The sequence below is a fragment of the Cyrtonyx montezumae genome, unplaced genomic scaffold, assembly GCF_038088225.1.
Source record: "Cyrtonyx montezumae isolate F1298 unplaced genomic scaffold, pur_monq_1.0 scaffold_8, whole genome shotgun sequence".
Classification (NCBI taxonomy): domain Eukaryota; kingdom Metazoa; phylum Chordata; class Aves; order Galliformes; family Odontophoridae; genus Cyrtonyx; species Cyrtonyx montezumae.
In genome coordinates, this window is record NW_027072089.1 from 30,890,600 (window position 1) to 30,914,672 (window position 24,073).

The 24,073-nt window shown below is 45.0% G+C and overlaps 1 protein-coding gene across 1 annotated transcript in view; it reads left to right on the forward strand.

Moving 5' to 3' along the window:
* The first annotated feature begins 6,746 nt into the window (after positions 1–6,746).
* SLCO5A1 (solute carrier organic anion transporter family member 5A1) overlaps positions 6,747–24,073 on the forward strand; it is a 66,067-nt gene continuing 48,740 nt past the window's right edge. The window contains exon 1 of the mRNA XM_065751832.1: positions 6,747–8,035. Within this exon, the coding sequence (XP_065607904.1) occupies positions 7,105–8,035 (931 nt within the window). The 5' untranslated portion in view covers positions 6,747–7,104. The remainder of the gene's footprint in view (positions 8,036–24,073) is intronic.

Sequence of the window (24,073 nt, forward strand, 5' to 3'; positions counted from 1 at the left end):
TAACAGATCAAATTTACATAGTAACCCAGCCAGGATCCAATTGTCAGCTGTTGTGAGTGGAGGAAGGGAGCAGCTCCAGCTTTCCTCCTCAATAAAGTAGAAACAGCATTTACAGAAGATGGATCTCAGCCCTTCTTGCAATTCCCCTTCTGACAATATCTATTCTATCCAATGTTTCTAATGAGCATCTTCCATCTTCCTGATAAGATTTAACCTGTTGATTGAAGCCAACATGAGAACAGACCTTCCCCAGAATGTCATGATAGTATATTTCTGATAAGTATCTGTGACCTTAGGCAGAAGAGCTGTACAGGGATTCTCTTGCTTATCTGATACATAATGTTATCACTTGAGGAAGCACTGGCACAGTTGCATTCCTCTTCTTGACAGCAGCAAGATTGCTGGATCACACTGGAGGCAGCAGGAGGGTCTGCAGTAGAAGATGAGGGCAGAAGAAAAAATGGGTCTGGATTTTTTCCCCTTTGGGAAGGTATTCTCTCAGTCTGACCTCATCCCATTTGGCTTTGTTGACACCAGCCCTGCTGAGGAAGGATCCACCATCTCATTGATCACTGCACCTCTGCTCTGCTCCCTCTCACATCAGCTCCAGTGCTGCAAGCTTCCCCAGTCCCTACAAATGAAGCTATGTGAAATTGAAAATGAACCCTGAACTGTGTTGCTTTCACTTTTGCCAGTGCATTGCAGCATACATCCTGGCCACAAATGACCTGTCTTTTGCTTTTTTTCCTTCTGACTTGGTGTGGGGATGATTCTGACCCTCCTCTCACTCTAGAGAAGAACAGGTATATCTATCTACTGAACACCTTCTTCACTCAGGAACCTTGGGGGTCTGGTGCATTCCCTTGAAGCACTAGAAGAAAGCAGCATCTCATGTGATCGGGCTTTTGTTAGTGCAGAAAAGCTGTGTAGATCATGCTGCTAGTGCAAAGTCTGTGTTTTATCCCTTTAGAGAGCTATTGCACATGCCTTATGTCCTTCCGCACAGATGAGTGCCCCACCCTGCATGTGGTTGCATCTACTGTAGCTCTCAAAGCGAAGTCAGAGGCTGGAGGAGCCCTGGATGGCTGAGCAAGCTGGCTGGGCAGGGCTGCCCATCTTGACCCCCAGGGCATCGCCCTGCCTGGCAGCAGGACAGCTCAGTGAGATGGATCCTGACCTCAGTCCTGAGGGTAGCAAGAATCCAGTGGTATTTCCCTAAACCCAGGAGAACCACTTTGGCTGATGACTCAGTATAGAATTTGGGCCACAGAGCTCAGTGCAGTAGTAGGGTAGTCTTCAACACAGACTGGGAGGCTGAAGTAGTTTGTATTTCCCATTGGATTTCATATTAAGCCCCCATGACTGCCTTGCCTTAATGCTTTCTTGGGTCACCAGCTGCAAGAGGCTACTGCTTTCTGAAATAAGCTTCCAGAGTGCCCACATGAAAAACATGTTTTCAAGGATTAGAAGGTGAATAATGTTTCAGCATATGGTTCCTCTTAGAGCATTTCCTTTGGCTCTTTTTTCAGCCTTATAATAATAAATACATAACTTTGGGATAATTTTGCATGCATTCTTATAAGAGGCCTGTGAATTTTATTTGGATAGAGACCCTTAGGCTGTAAGATATGCCCTGCTGGGCAAAACATCCTTTCTAGAAAAACAACAAAAACTTGCTCTGGCCTAAATCTGTTTTGAATGTTGGTACATATTCACCAGATGCTTTCCTGGCTTCTTTTTCTATCTCAGCTTTTCATGCTGTATCACAGCAGACCCAACAATTGTCAATAGCCCACTGAATTCTTTTCTAGTTTTCATATTCTGGGTAGAGAATTTGGTTTAAGCGCAGGAGTTGTACAGTAGTCCCAGGGCTTTAAATGGGCTTTGTGATTCCAGATGTAGGGAGTAGAATTCTTACAGACTTATCTCAGATTATGATTTTCCTTTTTTCAGTAGTTTTCTCCCTCTTCAGGTCTGCTAAAAAAAGAGGAAGCTAACTTCTGTACTGGCAACTGAAGGGCACTTTCAATATTCTCAGGTTTACCAAGTCAGCGATATCAAATCCCAGTTTAGACGACAATGTGCTTCATGTGAGTGTATTCTCATTACTCCTCCTAGTAAATCTTGTGTTATGCTTATTTTTGCTACCTTTTATTATATCCATCTGCTTTCAATTCCTTTACTGCTACTCATCTGTGATTTTTAAAAGCACTGCTCTGAACAAATGCTTTTTCCCTTTGTGTCAAGACACAAGTGCTGATAGCAGGCAGCACACACGTGGACATGGATGGTCCACAAAGATGGATCTGATGTGACGGTGGACACAATGTGAATTAATTTAGATGTTGGCAATGAAATGGATTTCTTTCTTGCTCTCTGTTTAATGGTGCGAATCTGGTTCTAAACCCTCCCAAGTTTCTCACAGGATGAGTTCTGCAGTTGGTGGTGCTGGTGGTCAGGGAGTTTCTGAGGTCAAACCAGACTGAGAGAGATCCTGCCGTGGTATCAAGGGGAGGTGATCCAGAAGCTCACAGACATGTTTATGTCCCTGCACACTGACTTGGGGAGAGGATATTTTTACTTAGTGGCATTCTTCCATGTTTCTTCTATTGTGGTGCTGCTATTTCGTGATTTTGCCAGTGCAATTCCCCTGACAGAAGCTAATGATCATGCAGGGGACAAAAACAATGAGCAAATGTTCTATTTTAATATGGAATTATGAATTTGGATATGGGCAAAGAATTCAAACAGATTCAAACCTTTATTTTGACTTTGTCACTTACCATTTAAAACCAGCACACATAAAGGAATGTAAGTGTGGAAGAGAATAAAGTTTCAGGATGGCTAAGGTCACAATTACTGAATATAAATACATCAGGTTATACATGAATACAGAGTTATTGCCAAAAGGCTGCGGAAAGGTGACACTGAAATAAAGCAGCAGACACTGAGAGGCAAGATCCTTGTGAATGAGAGTGAGGGGGAAATCTGCTTCAGTCTTTGCTCATGGCTTTGATCCTGAGTTCAAACAGTGCTTCCACAGTTTCAGATGATTGTTTATATCACTTTAAAAGCAGGATGTAGTAGAGGAACTGCGACTTTCAGAGAGAAAATGTGAACATAAAGAGTGAAATAGAGTACAAAGGCTATGTACAACTCCCTTTTTCCTCTCCCATTTATACTGTGTATCCCATGCCTGATAATAATACAGCAATAATAAAAAAAAAGGTTTAAAACTCAAGGTTTTAGGAAATAATTGGAAGCAGTAAATGTGCCTTTACATTCAAGACATAAATCACAGCACATCTTGTTGTTGGGCTACCACATCAGTGTATATTTTTCTATAAAAGCATCCTGGTGTTTTAATAACATGGGACCGAAGGAAGGCCCTCTCCCCTCCCAAGTGCAGGTCTTAGACTCTAGGCTGCCCCCACAGAGGCCCTTTCCTTACTCTGCGAGCTCCTTGCATCTCCCCTGCACCGGCTTCTGCCCACTGCACAACTCCCAGTATGGTCAGACATTTTGCAGCACTGGGAATTAAAGCCCTTCTCTCCTTATTTGTCACTTATCATTCATCAGGATGATCCCCAGAGGTTCATGGTATGTAAAAAAAAAAAAAAAAACCAACACAAAATCCACTTAGTTTCTCTTTGTTTCTTCTACACTTTCCATTCTTGCTTTTTTGAATTGCAATTGATTAATTTTATTATTTATGTTCCTTAAGTTTAACAAACACCTGAGACTTTTAACATTCAAATTTGTCTTTCTTCTTTGTGTACTCATATAGGACATAGACACAAATAATCAATACTTGGTCCCATTTTCAGAATGATCAAGTAAGTTTAAGACAGGGAACTTCTAGAGAGAGTCCAGCCGAGGGCCACAAAGATGCTAGCATCCTGGAGTATCTCCTGTATGAGGAAAGGCTGAGAGAGCTGGGACTGTTCAGCCAGGAGAAGACTGAGGGGGAATATTATTAATACTTATAAAATATCTAAAGTACTTGTAATAAATATAAAAATTACTTAAAATAAATATCAAAAGTACAAATGGATGGGGCCAGGCTCTTTTCAGTGGCGTGCAGAAACATAACAAGGGGCAATGAGCACAAACTGGAACACCAGAAGCTCCATACAAACATGAGAAGAAACTTCTTTCTTTGAGGGTGACAAAGCACTAGAACAAGCTGTAGAGTTTGTGGAGCTATTCAAAACCCATCTGGCCACTTTCTTGTGCAATCTGAGTGTGGCTAAGCTCATTTCTTGCACTAAACAAGCCCTTTAGTAGAGTCTGCTGCTACAAGTGCTCTGTCTGAATCTGAATTCTCAAACAAAAACACAGAGCTGCTCTCAGAGCTGCCCTCAGGGGCTTGTTAGGACACAGTCTTGCTGAGGTTCCCTGAGGAGCAGTCACTTGTCCTCTCACTTTACACTCCCCAGTGCTCACGCTCCAGGAGGACACACAACCCATTAGCCTCCTAATGCACATCCTGTTTTGCTTATTGCTTTATTAATATTGAGCTGGGAATGAAGAGCAGATGTTGCCCAAAAATGGCAGAGTGTTAGTGAAACAGAGAAGGAAGAAAAGTTGATTTATTTGTGGAATAGTGGCTGGTGCAAAACCTGGCTGTGCACGTGAAGGAGAAGCAGAGCCATTGGCTCCCAGCACCCTCAGCTGGGCTCTTCAGTCTCCTCATGGCCTGGGACACAGCAGGCTGCAGCACCTCACCAGGCATCAACAGCTCCCCGTGCCAGCGGAAGCATGTGACACCCAAATCCATCACGGCCATAGCATGCGGCCTTTGATCAGCCCACATCATTAACTTCACAAATGGAAACTATGTAGGTCACTACAGAAGTAATGTCTCCTTTTTATTTCCATGATACAAAGAGCAAAACAACGCTATTTAATAAAGCAAATACTCAGCTACGTAACACTATTTTTTCATAATCACCACCATTAGCCATGCACCTTTTCCCAGTGACGAACAAGAGCCTGCATGTTGTGGTCACAAAAAAATGCACCAGTGGACATGAGCCACTGTCACTATCGTCACTGCTGAAATGCATCACCCACCACCTCTTGGTGCTCGCATCCACTGTTCGGTGTCCAGAAACGCGTAAATTAAATCAATGGGTGCGATTTTTTCCACATGAAGGAGTTCAGTGACACACCTTTGCTTCATACGCACTTCCACGTCGGATACCATTTTGTCAGACTGCCTCTCTGCAGTCATGCGTCACACAGCAACAAAATGTAATGGCCTATTGGTGGGAAGGTTTAACATCTACTGCCATACCACCAACATCCACCATTGATAACGTGGGCAATGTAACAAAATAGGAGGCACTACTTTTGGAGCAGATCTTGCATCTGCTTTTCTCAGGGATGGATCAGAGACTTTGTATAGAATGAAGCATTGAGATGTGAGGGATGCTTGAGAAATATTAGCATAAAAGGGAATACCGACCCTACAGGCCCTCGAGGCACCCTAGTAACAGAAGTGGGGTGAGAAGGAAGGGAAAAGCATGGCTCGGGCCGCACTGCATTTGAGGTGTCCGAGTGCTGTGTGGGCAGAAATAGTGACCGAGCACCAATCTAAAATAGACAATGGGATCTTGTGGGCTCATTGATCGAGATTATGTGCCAGTAAATCAACCTAATGACTCAATCTCAAACACTGCTTTTTCAATTTTTATTTATTTTTATTTTTGTCAGAGGGGAAACAAACCAAACAGAGATCCTGCAGTGCACCAGAAAAGCACCGGGTGTTACATCTTCAGAAACGCATAGCATACGATTTTCGTGCAACCTCTAGGATTATTTTATGGCAACCCTTAGGTCACAAAGAGGAATGTCTCAGCCAGCGCACCTTCTGTCAGAGCACAACACGCGTCGCGTGAGCTTTAAGACCAGAGGAAGCGGAGAGGAAAGGAAAGCAGTGTGACTGAGGACACGGCGCGCCCTGGTGCGTGTGTTTCCCACTTCGGGTCTCACGCTGCGGACAGGACCCAGCACAGCGCGCACCGCCGGGTGCTCCTCTATTCCCCCTACGGAATCCCTTTGTTCTTTCCTCTCACTTCGCAGCAGACGCTGCAGTTGATGCATCGCCTTCCTCAGATTTCACCCCCCGCTTACGAAGCGCAGCGGAGCACCCTCGGTGCTGCCGGAGGTGCCCGTTTGGCGGCGGTCCCGCCTCGCTCTCACAACGGGACGCGAAGTGGCGGCGGGGCGGGGGTAACCGGGCACCAGCCGGCATCGCCCTCCCCGGCCCCGCGGCTCCGGGCCGGGCTCCGCTCGCGCCTGCGCTGCCCGGAGGCGGAGGCGGCCGAGGGGCACCGGCCGTGAGTCGCCGGCGGCGGAGGGGGGTCCGTGTTCCTCCCCGCCCGCCCCGAGCCGGAGACAAAGCGGACAAAGGAGCTCCCGCGCTCGGGTAGGCAGTGCCGGGCGGGCTTCGGGGGGGAAGGGGGTTACGGCTACCCGCCCGGCTTTGTTCCCTTTACCCCCGCCGGGTATTTATTTCCGCGCGGTTATTTTTAGGCTCAGCAGATAAAAAGCGTGGCACGGCGACCTTTGGAATAGGGTCGCGCAGAGGGCCACGGTCACGCCAGTGTCTTATGTAAAGCCGCGGGGGCGGTGGGCGCTCCCGGGTCGGGGGGGGGAGAGAGAAGAAGGAAAGGGGGTAGAGCGCGGTGCGGTGCTGACCGCCGCGTTGCTCTCCGTCCCGCAGCTCGGCGGCCCCCGGAGCTCCGTCAGCGGCGGCGGCGCGGAGTGAGAGATCTCCAGAGCCTGAGCGAGCGAGGAGGATGAGGGCGGCGGAGCGGCGGGCGGATGCGAAGCGCGGCAGAGCGGCGGAGGGAGCCGAAAGCCGCCGGCAGCGGGGCCGTCCCGGAGGGCGGGCGGCCCCTTGAGCGCGACCGAGGGAGGATGGAGCCAGAAGCGGCTCGGGCTGACACGTGCGGCCGCGGCTAGGGCCACCCCCGTCCCCTCCCTCCCTCCTCCCCTCCCCGCGATGCTGCACTCCCGCCGGCTCTCTCAGTGCGCTCGACGCGCGGCGGCGATGGAGCCGAGCGGGCGGCAGTGAGGAGCGGGGCGGCGCGCAGCATGGCCTCGGCGGACGGCGCGGCGCAGCAGCGTTGCCCCGGGGCGGAGCGGGCGGCGGCGGCGCGGTGCCGCAGCCTGCCGGCAATCGGCGGGGCGGCGCCCCGGGGCCGCGGGGCCGCGCTTGGCTCCCCCCTGGCGGCCGGGGACGGCGGCGGCGCCGCGCCGATTGCCGGCGCCCCGGCGGCTCCAGCGGACGGGCTGGGCTCCCTCGCCGCCGCCGGGGCTGCCCGCCCGCCGCCCGCTGCCGCCGCCATCGGGAGCTTCCCCCGGAGGACGGAGCCGACGGCGGCGGCGGCCGGGAGAGGGGTGTCCCACGGAGCCCCCCCGCCGCCTCCTCCGCCGCTGCTGCTGGCGGGGCCGCCGGGCAGAGCGTGCCTCAGGGCTGTGCTGGCGGACTCGCGTTTCTTCCTGGTGTGCATGTGCTTCCTGACCTTCATCCAGTCCCTCATGGTCTCCGGCTACCTGAGCAGTGTCATCACCACCATCGAGAGGAGATACAGTCTGAAGAGCTCGGAGTCGGGGCTGCTGGTCAGCTGCTTCGACATCGGGAGCCTGGTGGTGGTGGTGTTCATCAGCTACTTTGGGGGACGCGGGCGCAGGCCGCTCTGGCTGGCCGTCGGGGGCTTCTTCATCGCGCTGGGGGCCGCGCTCTTCTCCCTACCTCACTTCATCTCCCCGCCGTACCAGATCCAGGAGCTGAACTCATCCGTCAGCAACGAAGGCTTGTGTGTGACCGGCAACAGCACCGCCAAGGAGCAGTGGGACTCGCCGGCCTGCATCAAGGACTCCGGTGGGAACGATCACTCCCTCTATGTAGCTTTATTCATTTGTGCCCAAATCCTCATCGGCATGGGCTCCACGCCCATCTATACCTTGGGACCAACCTACCTGGATGACAATGTCAAGAAAGAAAACGCCTCGCTTTACCTAGGTAAGGCATCTGTCTCAGCAGGCTCCGAGAGGCTGAGCCCCAGGTTTCTGAGGCGCTGTCTGAAGGTGCTTCAACCCTGTGCCTTCCCAACACCACCACTTTGCCTTCCAAAGGAAACTTTCCAAATAAAATTGCCATGCTTTCCAGTGATAAAATGCTCTCCCCCTCCCCTCCTTTTCTCATGGAATGGTGACCAGCAGTGACAGGTGAAGCTCAGGCAGTGTGTGTAACAGTGGAGCAGGACACCAGAGAAGGTCGCCTTCCCCAGCGTGAGCAGGTGACTTCTGCGAGCAGTGCTACAGTTAGCTCAGCCCCTTCAAGAGTGTCACTTGGCCAGTGTGCCTTTCACCTTTCAGTATTGATAATGCTCATGTTTTGTCAATGCTTTGTCCAAGTATTTTACGTGCTTTGTTTTACTCTCCCAGAAAGTTATTTAGCAGTGAATTTTGGCAGGCATCAGGAAATCCTTTGGGAACTCAGTTGGAAAGAACTTTGATAAAACAGTGACACCTTCAGTGTTAGTGCTCAGTTGTGGGAGCTGAAGGAGCACCCCTAAGTCTCAGCCCTCTGCTCCTGGTGTTTGGCAGGTATGGGGGGTTTTTCCTGTCATGTGAGAAAGGGGTTTTTGGATAACTAGGGACTGAATTTCTTTGGAGTTTGGAGGTGGTAGAGAACACCGTATGTTTTTGATAGCGTGTGGAATGTGAGGGAAGACGGGTTGCTCCCTGCACTCTGCTGGTATCATATGTGATTCTGTGAGAAATGAATCTTGCCCCTTCAAATCATTCTCAGATTAAGGGAGGCGTTGGTGGTGCTGGGAGTACTGCTAAATGGGTGCTCAGCATTGCCAGTTGATTTGCTGCATCTTTACGATAACCTTGGAGGTAATCATTCCCTGTAAAATGGACATTTATGACAGGAATGAATGTGCATGGTATGTGTGTAATTACTTTGTTAAGCGAAAGTAATGATCAACATCTGTATTTTTTTATTCTCTGTGACCTGTTCTTCAGCAACTTGACTGCTCCCTGAACCATTTTAAAATCAGTTCTATGTGTAGTGTCTTGAGGGAGCCCTGGGCATTTCTGGGCTTTGCAAAGAAGGGTAGGTATTAGCTGTGTTTTCTCTGCTGTTCTCTCAGCACTGCTGATCTGCCAGGTGAAATATTCAATACAGCATTTTCTCTCTCTCCCCAGCCTCTGAGAAAAGTATGCTGGGATGGAAATCCAGCTTAGCCTGGAAGAATGAAGTGTCTCTGTGCCGAGGTCCATAGCTGTAGTTTGGAGCAGCAGAGAGTTGGCTGAAGCTTTTGGTAACAGATAATATCATAGCACCCTTAAAAGTGAGGGAAAAAGAGTGAGAATGGCTGCAGCTGAGACATGAAGGGCAAAGGAGAGGAGTGGAGCTAGAGGAAGAGAGCCCTCATGAGTGGGAGGCAAGGTTATCGGACATCCTCACTGTGGGAGAAAGAAATTCATGCTGCTGTGGATTTCTGCTGGCACAGGAAGACATGGCAGAGTGATTCAGGCAGCTTTTAATTGCTGCAGAGTTCAGCCTTGAAGTTAGCCAAGGTAAAAGACACCAGCAACTGCTGGAAGGCAGTGAGTGAGCCCCGAGCCATGTGCTGGGTACCGCTTTGATCTATACTGAGAGTACCCTCATAGATGAGATGTTTGTATGTAGTGGTTGAGAAAAGTGAAGGTGAGATACTCGGCTGAAGTGAGAATGCGGGTTTCGTGCCAGCCATCTGATCTGTCCACTGGGAGAAGAGTTAGCATGAACACAGAACACATTTAAAAGAGTCACTGGGATGTATCATTGCTTCGTCAGTTTTGAAGCTATAAGCTGTTTAAGTGCTGTGGAAATTAGAAAAGAACACTGTTCATCATGTTGGCATGAACAAACCTGTACTTGGTGCTTCTCTGAGGTTCAGAATGTTTCAGTTCTTGAGGAGAGGCATTCCTAGGCAGTGGGCAGCCTGGCATGGGTGGAACAAGTGTGCCAATCACCAGGGCCCCATCTTGAATGCTACGGATGCATGTAGCCAAAATCTAACAGAAAATAGAGGTTTTGAAGAGAAGAGAAAGAAAGCCTGGTGAAAGCATCCCTTTTACACAAGGATGCTTCTCAGTGAAAATGGCTTATTTCAAACTGGAGGTGTCCTCTAATGGAGAGTGTAAAGTCACCAGTGTGTTGGAAATTAGGCTGGTACTGCATCCAGTGCTTTTTTTAAATAGAAACATTTAAATACATATTCAACTGAAAAACAGTCATTTAGAAGCATACGTGTGATAAAAGTTTCATGGAGCTGCTCAACTTGGGAGCACTTCAGCCCTTCCAGTTTGCTTGTGGACTGCTGGGTGGTAAAGCCCCCTCAGTATCACAAATCCTGATGCTGCAAAAGCTCACCTTATGTGGATGTGGAGGCTATTTTATTTATTTTTCAAGTTAATCCATCTCAGGGCTCGAGTGGCAATAGCATATCCTCTTAAGTGTAGGCATGCAAGCTCAATGCGGACAGCTGTTTTGACATTCCTGGCTGGAAGTCCTGCTCTCAAAAAACATATTTGATGCTTATACATAGTCTCTTGGCTGCCTGCACTCCAGTCCATCTGTCGGGGTGGCCAGGTGCCAGTTCACAAGGTGCTATGTCACTTTTAGTAGGACAAAGGTGCCAAGGGGATGCGTGTTCGGGCGCCTGCACGGCTGTGTGTGAGCTCACTCCTGTGGGATGTTTCTCCCCTGTGAAGCTCAGGGTCCTCAGCCCTTTAGCCTGGTGGGTCTTTGATGCCACAGAGCTGACCTGGAGAAAATGCATGGTGTCAGGCTTGAAGCAAGCTAAAATTGTAGCAGGTGCCTGAGAAATGCAAAAGCTGACTCCCTTAAACACAGATTATCCGAAATGGAAGATGCACACCTTCTGTAGAAACTGTTAGATTGCTGTTATAGAATTACAGAATATCCCAAGTTGGAAGGGGCCCATAAGGGTCATCAAGTCCAACTCCTGGCTCCACACAGCACTGCCCAAAAATCAGACCACATTGTCTGCTCCTAAAATCTTGCCCTTCAGTGCTTGGCTGTAGGGTAGTGTGTGTACACCAGGTGTGCAGCTTGTTCTTGAAGGTACATCAGGCTCATTCAGAGTCAGATTGGATTTCTAAAGGTTTTTTGTACCTCACTGGTGTTTCTGCTACCTGTCAAATTCTGAAACTTCAACACAGTGTTTTTTGTTTTTGTAGGGATCTGATAGTTTGTCTCGAATGTGAGGTCACTACAATTGTATCATGAGCTATAGGAGCTGCTCCAGGAGTTAGCTGTGGCACATGGGAGGTTTCGTAGTGGCATTATGGTACCTGAGTAATTTTTAAATGTTTTACTTATTTTGCAGGTGGCTATTGTAATAACAAAAGAATTTACTCTGAAAATTCATACATAAGAGGACAATATGAAAATTTACAGAAATATTGCATTCTTGAGAATATTTCAGCATTCAGAAATACCTGCTTTCACTAGTAAGCCCCCAAAAGGACTCATAGATGGATTAGTTGTTGTGCTAAGGATGCTCTGTTGTCATATTCAAGAATGCTGTTGGCTGGTGATGATGAGTTATTAGCAAATGGTTTACATAGGTTTAACAGAGGGTAGGTTTGTTTAGAGAACAAACAATAATTACAAAATGCAAAGATAAATCTTTTATGAGAAAATAGCAGAAAAAAAGTGTTTAGATATATGTAACTGAAGTTAGTGCAGATAATGGCATGAGAACTAGGGAAGTAAAATCCTTTCCTGCACTGGAAGAAGAATAAATATTTAGACTTGTTTCTAAAATACTTGGACTCTGTTTTTGTTTTCAGGAGGATCATTTGTGGATTGCTATTTCTAACGTTAGCAAAAAGGTATCAAAGCTGAAAGTGGCAAAAATGCATTTTTTATTGCTTGCTGGATTTCCTGTTTAAAAGAGCAGTGTGCTCAGGTTATTCTCAACTGCAGGATCCGTTTATCTGAGTGAAAGCTATGCCTTAGTTTGTCCGTGGGCTGATGCTCAGAGCTGCCCATGAGCAGCTGTTTGCTTTCAGGGAGCAGGGCAGGCTGCAGCTGGGCACTGTGCTCTCAGCCTAGTGCAGTTTCTCAGAGCTGAGGGGGCTCTGTATATGTGCAGATCGGATCGAACTGAGCTCTGTTCCCACACAGAATGATTTATTACTTGGAACATTCAGTATTGTGCTTCTCTAGCATTTCTGTAACCTCCTTTATGTTAAAATGCTGATCAGGCAGCAGACACGGTTCCTAATAATTATTTAAATTTATGCCATGCAGTTTTACTGCCTTATTCTACAGCTGAGGTGGGGTCAGGAGGCTCCTGCAGGCCCCAGCCCCAGTGGCTGTCTTTGGTTAGCGCCTGTCCCATATCAGCCTTCTGGGTTTGGGAGTGCCCCTTCCACCTGCTGGTGCTCAGGAATGCTGTTTGCTTGGAGCTCAGCTCCTCTCCTCCCAGGAGAGCTCTGCTGCTGACCTGATTTTGGCAGACAAGTGTCTGGGCTTGCAGAGCTCCCCAGAGAAGCCTGGAAACTTAGACATGAAAGCAGCCTTTGAGCACCGGCTTGTCTGTACCTTCTCCCAGGGACTGAAGGGTTGGGATCCAGTGTCTAGTTACCCTGTGGCTGGAAACTTTAGCTCTGTACACTGATTGTTTTGTAAAGAGTCCCCGTAATCGCTGCTGCTGCTGTCGGTGGATTCGATTCGGAGTGGCCAGGGACGCTTCGTGTGCTTCCCTTAACTCTCACGCAGTGGCCACTGCACCTTGCCCTGCGGCCATGTAAGCTGTACGTGTGCTTATGCAGTCAAAAGAGAGGAGAACGTCATATAGGTGGGCCGAAGGGGTTGCTCCCTCCGATCAGAAAGAGCTGAATAGCTTTCTGTTTTGGCTGCACAAGGAGTGCAGCTGGGGATGTAAACCAGGCTTAAGCTGCCAGCATCTCCAAATTTTGATCAGGGAATTTTTAAAGCAGGTGAGCGGATTTAATCTGCAGATTTTGCAGGAGCAGAAGAGTGACTCCGTCATGTCAGAATCTTTCTTTGGTTTCACATTTTGCTTTTAAACCTATTTTAAGTCTTTCATCCTGATAACATTCTTAAAACCTTTATTAAACGTAGAAGGCATGAACTCAGTTTTGATCTTTGCTTTTTAATTATTTTTACATTTCTTTAAAAAACAGTCAAGAAGTGACAATGCAGGACCAGTTCCAGCTTTGGTCAGTCTCTCTGGCATTGCTGCCTCTGTTGACTGGAAGAGCTCAAGGCCAGGTTGGATGGGCCCTGGACAGCCTGATCTGGCAGGTGGCAGCCCTGCCCATGGCAGGGAGTTGGTGCTGTGTCATCTGTAAGGTACCTTCCAACCCATCTTGTTCTGTGAGTCTATGAATCTGCAGTGGTTGGAGTGAGCTCAGCCCGTGGCTGCTGAGGGAATAAGCTGTCAAGCCATTGGTGCTGTGTGTGCTGAGGGTGGGCAGGCTGATGGCCTTTCACCCTTGTGAGTTGCCCCTGGGGTTGTTGGAGTTTCAGCTCCCAACCTAAGGGTGGCTCTGCAAACCCATCCACAGCTCTCAGAGGGGTCAGGACTGGGCTCTGCGGCCCCTGATGCGGCATGGAGATTGTCGGCCAGCCAGACCCATGCCCCAGCTCCTCCTGAGTGCCCAGGAATAAAAAGGACATTTCCCATGGTGTGGAAGAATATGCTACAGCACAGAGATGTATGTGTTATGTCTTGCTTTGTTGCTGAGTTTGTGCATCTGTTGTGCTGTCATGGGGCCAGAAATCCATGCACGCTGCACCGTGCTAGTGGGAGAGCTTGTGGGCAGGGGCCTTTCTTCCTCCTCTTCCTTCAACCTCACTTCTTCATGAGTTGAGAGGTGTGAGCACAGAGCTCAGGTGCTGCTATATGCTGCTGCTACACCTGGCAGTCTGATCCCAAGCACCGATTCTCACCTCATTGGCACTGAGACACATAACATGCTGAAAAACATTGCACTCCAGTAGGAATTCCACTGTAACTTGTCTGCGGGGGAATCTGGAGGAGATGCCACTAGGGAAAGAAACAAATGAACATGGAAACTTGTACCTGTGATTTGAACAAGCTGATATGAAAATTGCTGGAGGAAGATAAACACTCATGTGCTGTTCCTATATGCTTCTCCTCTCAATTTTCCTGCAACTTGCTTTGCTTACATCACTTTGTTGGAACATTTTTGATCTCTCCCATTTTTCCCCATGCACATTTACTTGTGGAATTTATTAATTCACCTTGTGGTGTTTACAGCAGAACCTCAGTTGCAGATAGCTCTGCTCCTGGGCTCTGCACTCATCAGTGCTTATGGGTCTGGAGTGGCAGCTTTGGGAGTCTCAGCATTTTCTTGACTTCCACTGCTGCTCTGAAACCAGCTGCCAGCTTTCCACTTGTTTAAATTTAGTCAGCTCTTGTAGACTAGTGACTACTTTCTATATTTACCTGTCTGTTTGCAATGAATTTATTCTAATAGATAAAAAGTAGATCTTGTATGGATTCTCCTTGTCACACCTTTCCTTTCTGGATTTGTTAAACTAGATTCTCTAGAGTCAGAATATTTCAGGTAATCCGTATATTAGCTGAGTGCATCCTCTGGTGGGATGCTTGGCCAGGATTTGGTGTTTGCTGTTACAGTTTACCATAGTGTTTTTTCCAGATCTACTCAGTGTTTTCCTCTGGGGTTTCATGCAAGCACTTGAAGGTGCCAGAGTGCTCCTGAAGCCAAGAAGCCAAGAGCATTGAATTACACCTCGCTTCCCACTTCTCTTTTTTTTGGTTGTTGTTGCTTTTTTCAGTTCCTGGTTGAAGTTTGAATACTGGACCTCCTCAGCAGTCCTTTAAAGAAATTCATTTGTGTAGATAAAGCACAGCAGATAGTGAAAGTGTTCTGAGCACTCTGTGGAGACTGCCTGACCTGTGATTACTCAAACAGAATGTGCTAAGCAAGCCTCGTTTGTGTCCCAAGCATATCTGTAGAGGAAATACTCTGTAAGATATTATCTGAGGTTGTTAAGCCTGCCTTGTCCTTGAAGAAAAATTGCTCTGTTCAGCTGAGCTGTTGTCTAGGTAGGTTTTGCTATATATCAGACAGCTCAAAACACTTCCTTTCCCACCAAAGTCCCAAGGAAATGAGCTGAGAGCCTTTCAGGTTGAATACAAGTGAAATTCATGAGGTCAGGCTGAAGACAAATCAGGAAATGTGAAGGAGAAAGGAGTGTTGAATGCCAGTGGCACAGGACTTGCCATGCTGCATTGGGAAGAGCTGGAGGTGATGCTGCCAGCAAGTTCCAGAATGTGGCTTACCCACTTCCGATGTTTTGATATCAAAAGAGTAATCAGGTAATTTGGCATTTTCTGATTTTTAGTGTAATTTTGTGTTTCTGCTCCTTACTTTATTCCAGTGAGGGGAAAAAAAAAAGTTTAGTAGAGACCGTGGTCTTCAGAGTGCAGCTAACTTCAGCAATTCCCATTTTAAGAGGTAAAAAAAAAAATCACCTGCTATAGAAGATGACTATATAATGTTGCAGATTCTAAATTCTGTAAAACTGATGGGCAATTTGCATCAACTTGATCTAATGCAGCTGTCGAGTGACAGAAATAGTGAGGGTATCCCTAGGGAAATTGTGTAGTCATGGGGGAATTGAGATAACACATGAGGTTTTGAGTCTGCAGTATGGTAGCACTGATGCACACAAGCTGAGACATTTATCTGGTACACTGTGTAATTGGCCTAAAATAGGAATTTCAGAAAATTAATAAGTTTCTTCTCTTAATGCATGACTGAAGGCAGAATGTGAGCTTTTGGAGTTCACAATGGGTGTTACTTTGTTACCCACCTGCTTTGTAATGGGAGGAGCCTTAGTTCTCTTCTGCACCCAGAGTAAAAAGTGCTTTGAATTTGGCAGTGCATCACTGTAATGCAGTGCCATGTGATAAATCATTTTTAAGGCAGAGCTGAGGGGTGAATTTGATGCTTGAAGGAAGAGCTGTTCTCTAAATTGGAGTTCCCAAGTAGCAATTGCAGTATTTTGATATCTGGAAGCTCTGTGTATGCGTTGGCCTCAGTGAACACATATTTAAATGGGGCCATGGTTATACTACAGCTGCAAATAGGAAGTAACAGCCCTATATTTGCTTCCAGAAGTTCTGGGAAAAGGAAGGTGAGCACCCATTGCATTTATCATTACCACAACACCTGACCCTATGCAGAATTTCAAATAAAAACCTTTCTGTCATTTGCATTGGCTTCTTTCTATACCTGATAAGTGTTAGCAATTGATTTGTGGTGCTGAGGGGCGTGGTTTAGTGGGGATGGTAGTGATGGGTTGATGGTTGGACTGGATGGTCTTGGTGGTCTTTACCAATCTTAACGATTCCTTAGATCTGGATGGTTTTTGTTGTCATTGAGCTTTATGGATAATTGCTCCAGCTTTGTACATTCAGAAGCACATAGGGCACAGCAAGTAGGGAGTCATTCCACCTTGAATGGCAAAAAGAAAGGAAAAAAAGACCATATAAAGCAACTGTACCTGTGCACTTGAGGTCAGCCTTGAAAGGAGTTGAAAAAAAAGCCTTTACAGTCGTGTGAGAAGGGTTCGGTACATTTGTGCATTTTCAGCTATGGTAAGGGTAGGAGATTCAATGTACAAGAGGAAAACTGATGAATATATGAAGTAATGTCTTTGAAAGAGCTCCTACCCTGATGTAGTTAGTAGTATTTTTAGTGGAAAACGGACTATTTGAATAGGATAAAAATGGACTGTTTATGATCTGTGTTTAACTTCCCTTTATTTCTCTTTTCATCCTTCTCTGCACCCCCATTCTCCAACCTTAAAACTTGTAGAAGAGTACTCTGTGGACTGAAGCAGTGCAGTGCTTTCAAGAGAAAACCCCATGTTTTATCTCTCAGAGTTACACTCTGTTTTTATACATCTCTTGGGGAAAATATCAGGAAGAAATGTTGCAGTTTCGCGTGACATTCTCTCAGTATGTGAGAAATAACATTTGGCTGTTTGCCCAGGTCAGTGCACTGAAATATTTTGCTGACTGTGGGGTCGGAGCTGACCAGTTCCCCACAGGAGAAGACATAAGTGGCACAGCCAGTGGAAGGACTGATGGATGGTCACAGAAGAAAAGTTTGATAGCCATGAGCTTAATGTTAGCAGGTAGACATCCTGCACTGTGAGCCAGCTGCTTTTTGTTTGAATTGTGCCTGAGAGGAAAAATAATGGTGTAGTATATTAGGAATGTAGTGAATTTCCCATGTCTACCTTAATAAGATGCTTGGATGGGTTTCTCTGTGGTCTGAATATAAAAGTTTCTCTGAAGTATGACTTTTGGGCTAAGCAACTCTTTCAGAGCTGGATTAATGCCTGCTGCGTGCCTGTCCAGGGGTATTAAAAGAATTAGTAGTGTGACATTAGAAGCAATGGTAGCATGACCCTTATGACTGTCAGAGTCCCCGGCTGCTCTTCAGATTGCTTTCTGCTGCTTTGGTACTCAATAGGATATGGACCACAAAAGACAGAGTGGTTATTTTTGTATGCAGAAGACTACAAAATAATACAGCAACACTGCCCTTAATTTAGGTTATATTGCATTCCCATTGAATGAAACCCAAAAGGCTTGTTGACTTTTGTTTGCTTCCCCTTCCCTGATTTTTTTTGGATCTTGGGGAATGGACAGCTGGTTGCTTTGTGCTGTGGGAGCTGTGCCTTAGAGACTGTGTGTGTGGGAGAGATGATACAAGGCAGTCTCTTAGCACAACCCCCTGGTTATGTGCTGTATATTCTTGTTATACACAGTGCCAAAATAGACAGTAATCCTCTTACGTGGGATTGTGAAGCAAGTAATAATAGAGCACAAGTCAGTGTCATCAGTTCAGGGCTCATTTTTTGACAAACATATTTGTCATTTGTATCTCCAAGATTCCTTGGTACTTCTTGATCTTTATATTAACTGAAGTCCTCTCTCTAACTGAAAATATTAATGTTTCATAGCAGTAATGTCAGTTGCAAACAACACCACTCTATTCATGTTTCTAATTGATGCACTTGCTTTAAAAAGGCCCCTGAGATTTTCATTTTTGTAGTTCGTTTCCTAATATAAGAATTTCAGTGAAGAAAAAAATAGAAGATCACGTAGGTTGCATAAAACACTTCAGCTACCTTCTGAGGCACCCTGAAAAGCCCTGAATGCTCAGGGTTCCTGTCTCCGAGCTGCTCATCTGATTTATAATACTTGAGGCTGTCTGCTCTGCAGCATGGCCCGGGAGAAGCATGTACTGGGGGTAGAAGCAATTAGCTGTGCACCAAGGGGATTCAGAGCAGAAAGGAAGGGCTGGAGGCATTTAGTTAATATTAATGCTTTTGTGCTTCTGAAGTCCAGAGCCATGGTGAGTTCCTGCTGTCTTGGCCTCGTGGTCCTAAAGATTGGCACCCATTGAACACTAGATTCAGAAAAGCTTTTGAGAAGAGTTAATAAGTCACAGCTAATTGTAGACACATCCATCTTCCCTCTGAAGATACCGAGGTGCACCTAATACTGAGTGGGAGCTGGAGCAGGTCTGTAAAGCTTTTTCATTCTTAAACAGATAACGGATCCTCCTGGAATTTTTGTACAAAATGTAATTAATCTGAAATAATGAAAATGCATGTGGGCTTTAAAAAATTTCTCAACTCACCAGGCCAGCTAGGGGAAAATAATAAAAGGTGTCTTTTTCCATTGTGAAAACAATTAACTCTTGTTAAGCACTGGAATAGGTTCCCCAGGGAGATGGTTGAATCACAGTCCCTGAATGTGTTTAAAATCCATTTGGATGTGATGCTCTGGGCCATGATTCAGCGGTGAGTTGTTAGATTTAGAGTAGTATGGTTTGGTTGAGGTTGAACTTGTTGATCTTAAAGGTCTTTTTCAACCTGAGCAGTTCTATGATTCTATTATTTAACAGTTTGGGAACTGTTGTCAATTTTCTTTATCTGAATTTTATGGCAGAAGTACTTTAGATGGAAAAATGTTGAGCCATTGTTTTGAAATGCATTTTTACTTTTCAATTCTTGTACTTATTACAAATTTATTTTGCTCTTGAGTGAAATAGTTGTGTCCCTGTTTGAGGACCATCCTGTTTTTATCCAGTACTTGTTCATGACATTTAGACTCTAGTAGGCTACAGAGAACAAATTTTTCCATTTGCTGTCATTGGGAGCAGTCTGTAACTTCAGGCTCACCTATTTCGTCATTTTGTAATTATTTCTCTGATGGGTTTCAGAAGTACATGCTAATAAAAGGACAATCTGTGTTGACTTGCTATCTATCTGAGCAGTAGCACTGACATAATCCATTCTGAGTCGTTCTCAGTATCACAGAGAACTGTGTGACTGTGTGACTGTAAGGAGCCATCCTTCCACAGGCTTCTCAGGGGTTTTCTGAGAGACTGCTTATGTTTAGGTGACCCTATGTCACCTCTTCTACTGATATGCACTTAGCTGTATGAACAGCTTTCTTTTTCAGTTTTGTGAGCAAACTTCTATATGAAATTGTTGTATTGTGCTAACTGTTGCTAAATATATCCATATTTTCCATGTATTGTGATTAAAGTGCTCCTACTGCACTTCACGGTCAAAGATTAACATGTCTAAACAGTTCGTCTATACTTTCTCTAAGGAATAAATCAAAGTTCTGGATTAGAGTCACAATGTTTAATGATAATGTCACAAGAAAAAAGGCTGAACAAAAACATTTGGATTCTCCTATTATTAATGGATTTTTAAGTGCGTAGCACTTCATTTCCTTTGTCCTCTGGGACTCTCCATCTGAATGTTGTTAATACCGCAGTAATGGTTTGCAGGTCTGGCCAGTGAACATAAATGGTTGAATTCTGAATTATGGGCCCATCAGCCTTGTGCTAAACATAGCAAAGATAGGAGCCTGATGTGGTATCTCTGAGTTATTTCTCCTGTGGAGAAGGAAAGGCAAGCTGTTGGAGTTTTCTGCACAGCTGAATGCGTGTGAAACTAAGAAGTAATATTTATGTTTGGTTATTCAGCTGTATTTGCTGAAAACAAATGTCTGATTCTGCTGTCGTCTCTCTGCTAGTTTTTCACTGCAGTGTTTTGATCTTTCAGTTGGTAAGCTTTTCCCAGCAGTTTTAGTGTTTTAAAACCATAGTACTGTGTTACTCTCAGTTTTCTGTTTTGAAAGAAACAGTTGCCTGAGTGGTTTGTTATATGAGTTAGCAGATGGTGATTTAACTACATTTGATCCAGAAAGAGTCTCGGTTCTGTACGTCTGTCTCAGGCTCAGCAAAATCTCAGTGGAGCACTTGCAAAGTGAGCAAAATAGTGCTAGCTGTAGCTGTGCTGTTCAGGGAGCATGAAAAGAGCAGCTGTGATGTGTTTGACAACAAATTCTGTGGATTAGGAGGTTAGAATTGAACCCTAGGTGCTGTGTTCCTCCAGTGTGCCATGCGTCTGTGCTGCCATGTCTGTGTGTCTGGTGTCAGGAGTTACTGTAGTGATGGCATGGGGCTGCTGCATAGTGGAGAAGTGGAGGAAACCCCTGCAAGAGGCATCTCGAAGTTCAGGTGTACTCCTTGAACTTACTGTTCCATGTGTGACTGCTGCTTTTGGTGTGAGGCTTGCTAAGATGTACCTCATGAAATAGCTGGAGAACTTCGTCTGTGTCAGAGGCAGCAGATGGTCTGCATTTCTTGGAAGTTGTGCAAACACTGTTTTTTGACTTGTGCTGTTACGCCTGAGTTGTTCATGGTCTATCAGTGTGCTGTCAGCAGTGATGGCAAAAGTAGACTTGCGATCTTTGGGTAATTTTTAATATTTATTTTATATGTGCAGATTAGATTATAGAAATGAATGTGTTAAATAAAGTCATAGTAACATGAAGTTTGGAAAAGACCAATAAGATCATCAGTACAGCCCCCAGCCCATCCCCACCTTGCCCACTAAACCACATCCCTCATTGCCAGATCTCCACATTTCTTGAACAACTCCAGGGATGGTGACTCCAGCACCTCCCTGGGCAGCCTGTGCCAGCGCATCACAACTCTTTCTGAGAAGAAATATATTCTCATATCCAGTGTGCCTAATGCTATGAAAATATGATTCTAGGCTTTTTATATTAATTTACAAATAATTTACGTGACATTTTTGTTTCACAGTAAAGTGATAACCAGAGAAGTTTTTATTCTTAACGCAAATATTTCATAGTATATAGTGTTTTTATTTGTGGTGCTTATTAGAAGTAAATCTTACTTGAAATGTGAGTAAAAGCTTCAGAGTGTTAAACTGCTGATGTTTTGATATTTGATTATTTTACTTTTACGCTATACCTTAAAACTCTGCCATAGAGTGGAAGGATGCCAAGTGGATTGTCACTGTGCTGCTGGCAGATCACAACCAAGCAGAGACCACCAGTAACACTGTCTTTGTTAGTGCAGATAATTCTAATGTGTCATTCTTTGATGACCTCCCTGTCAGTCTCTCTCGTCAGTCAGAGCAATGTAATAATTGAATTTATTAAGACGTTCCAAGGAGCCTGAGGAAGTCAGGGACCCAACTTTCTATGAATTTCGTGGGATTTAGGGCTCACATTTAATCTTCCGTGCAAACTTAAGCCCAAGTTGCCCATGGTAAGCTGATTAAAGGTTGTGATAGTTTGCAGATTGCATGTGCAAGTGTAATCGTCTTCCAGTGGAATCTCTCTGATGTAAATAACTCATGCAGCCCGGAGAGCCCCAGCTACAGCTGGTCCTGAGCCCACCCATTGCGAGGATTCTTCTGCTAAGGGCTCAGCTGATGGGCAGGAGCACTAAGTAATGAGCGTGGTGCCAGCTCTGGTCCTCCTCTTACCTGGGGAAAGGCTTTGGATATATCTGGAGGTGATTTGGTGAGGAAGGTAAAGAGGTTTATTGGCTCTTGGAATCATTCTGTCCAAAGGATGATGGCTGTGTCTGTAAAATCCACTGTGTTAGAAATGTGAGGTGATAATTTCATGCTTTATTGGGCCAGAAATGACTATCACGTTCAGTTGCTCTGACATCTGTTTAATTAGGTTTTAGTACAGCACTAACCCTATGCAGAGCTCTATATCCATAAAACCATTTAACATAAAATAACCAATCGCAGTTACAGACAGCCTGCCACCTCCCTCGGAATATTGCTTCAACTGTTAACCATTGTGTTAAAAAAGTTAAAGTGTGCCTAAAGTTGGCTGGAAGTCATTTGTCCATAGCCTCTAGCCACTATGATTTTCATGTTTGTTTGGTAAGCAAGAGCATCTTTCGCTATTGGAAAATAACAACGTGCTTAATTATCTACTAATCTAAGGAGCTGAGAAACAAAACTGTCATCCCTTATTCTACTCACAAAAGAGAGGAATTAACACAATGAACAGACTTTATTAACTAAATTGCTGCCAAATAAAAAATACTGGCTAACTTTCCTCAAAACAGGTCAGCTGAGTAGTTATCTCAGCAGTGAAAGTAACTATAGCTGATTATGAATTTTTCAGTTTTACAAAATCAAAATCAGCCATCTATGGGCTTTTGAAATATACTACAGGACTTCTTCCAAGATATAAGTCAGTTTTTCTTGGAAATGCTAACATTGCAAGTTAGTAACACTTCTGTCTTTTATTAACGTATTAACATATCATACTGTGACAGAGAACGAGCTCCAAATGGAGTCCTAAATCAAAGTTACAGTTATATCTTGAAGGCAGATGTAATTATAATTGTATCATTAAGGGGAACCTCTTGTAATGGTAATTACTTTTTCAATGCTGTGCTCAGTGTTTAAACAATTACATTTGGTTGAACCAGTTAAAAAATTCTGAGAGAGATATTTTTCTGCCAAATTATTACTCAGTTAAATCTGATTTTTGGAATATATTGATTCAATCTTTTTTTTCATCTAGATAAAATGATTTATATTTAATGAGGGTGAAATATTTAACTTACGTTGTATTATTTTTCTCCTTATGTGGAAATATAAAATAGCATTAAAAATTATTTTTATTTGACACACAAATTTAATCCAAACCAAAATATGTAGAACTTCATTATCTAGTAATGTCAAAACCAAATATTTTCCTATTTTTTTAAATTTCATTATTGACTTTGTGTGTTGATGACTACTTTTTCCCATGAGATGAATATTCATTTCTTTCGGGATCCCAACTGAACTGCAAGCCGTCTTATTTATTTATAGAATCAGTTAGTAACAAGTTATGTTTCTGATGGACTTCTGTCCAAAGTAAAAAATATAAATTAATTTTCTTCCCTTCAGTTTCTTGCAAAACTGTGTTCTTCCTTTTTCTCTATGGTTCTGTGCTGCTCCCATTTCTTTTTCCCTTTATTTCTTTCAGATCTCTGGCTATTCATGTTCTTTGGTCTATCCAAGTCGAGCAAGGGTTTTTTGTTTCTGTGTCCGAAGTTATGAGACTGTTTCAAGCATGTGAGGGGGCTTTGGGGACAACTCATCTCTCTGTGGGGCACGCATTAGCTCACTATGGGGCAGTTCTTGAAGGCACTTCTCCATAGGCTGGAATGTCTGCACAAGGATGAAGATAACCCCTGTGTCAACTAAGGATTATTTCCTGAGTTTGCTCAGCAAGGAGAGGAATGGCTTCTTCTCCCTGGCCTAGGCTAAGGCTAAGGTTCCTGTGCAGGTTTTTAAAGTAAATATTCAGTATCACCCAATGAGTAGGACAGAACGGCACACGTTTTTGTCACAAGTCCTGTTAAAGCAATTCTTCTTTAGTTAAGGGTATTAGATTGTGCTCTGGAGCAAGTCCTTCCACTGCATCACGTCCAGGGCCTAAGCAACTCACAGCAGTTCCAGTAGTTGGTGTTGCTGTGTGGATATACGGATGTTTCTTCTGTTTTGCTGTCATGAGGCCATGTGGTCCACACTCAGGCTTTACACAGACTGAGTTCCCTGCAAAACCTGTTATTTAGATTT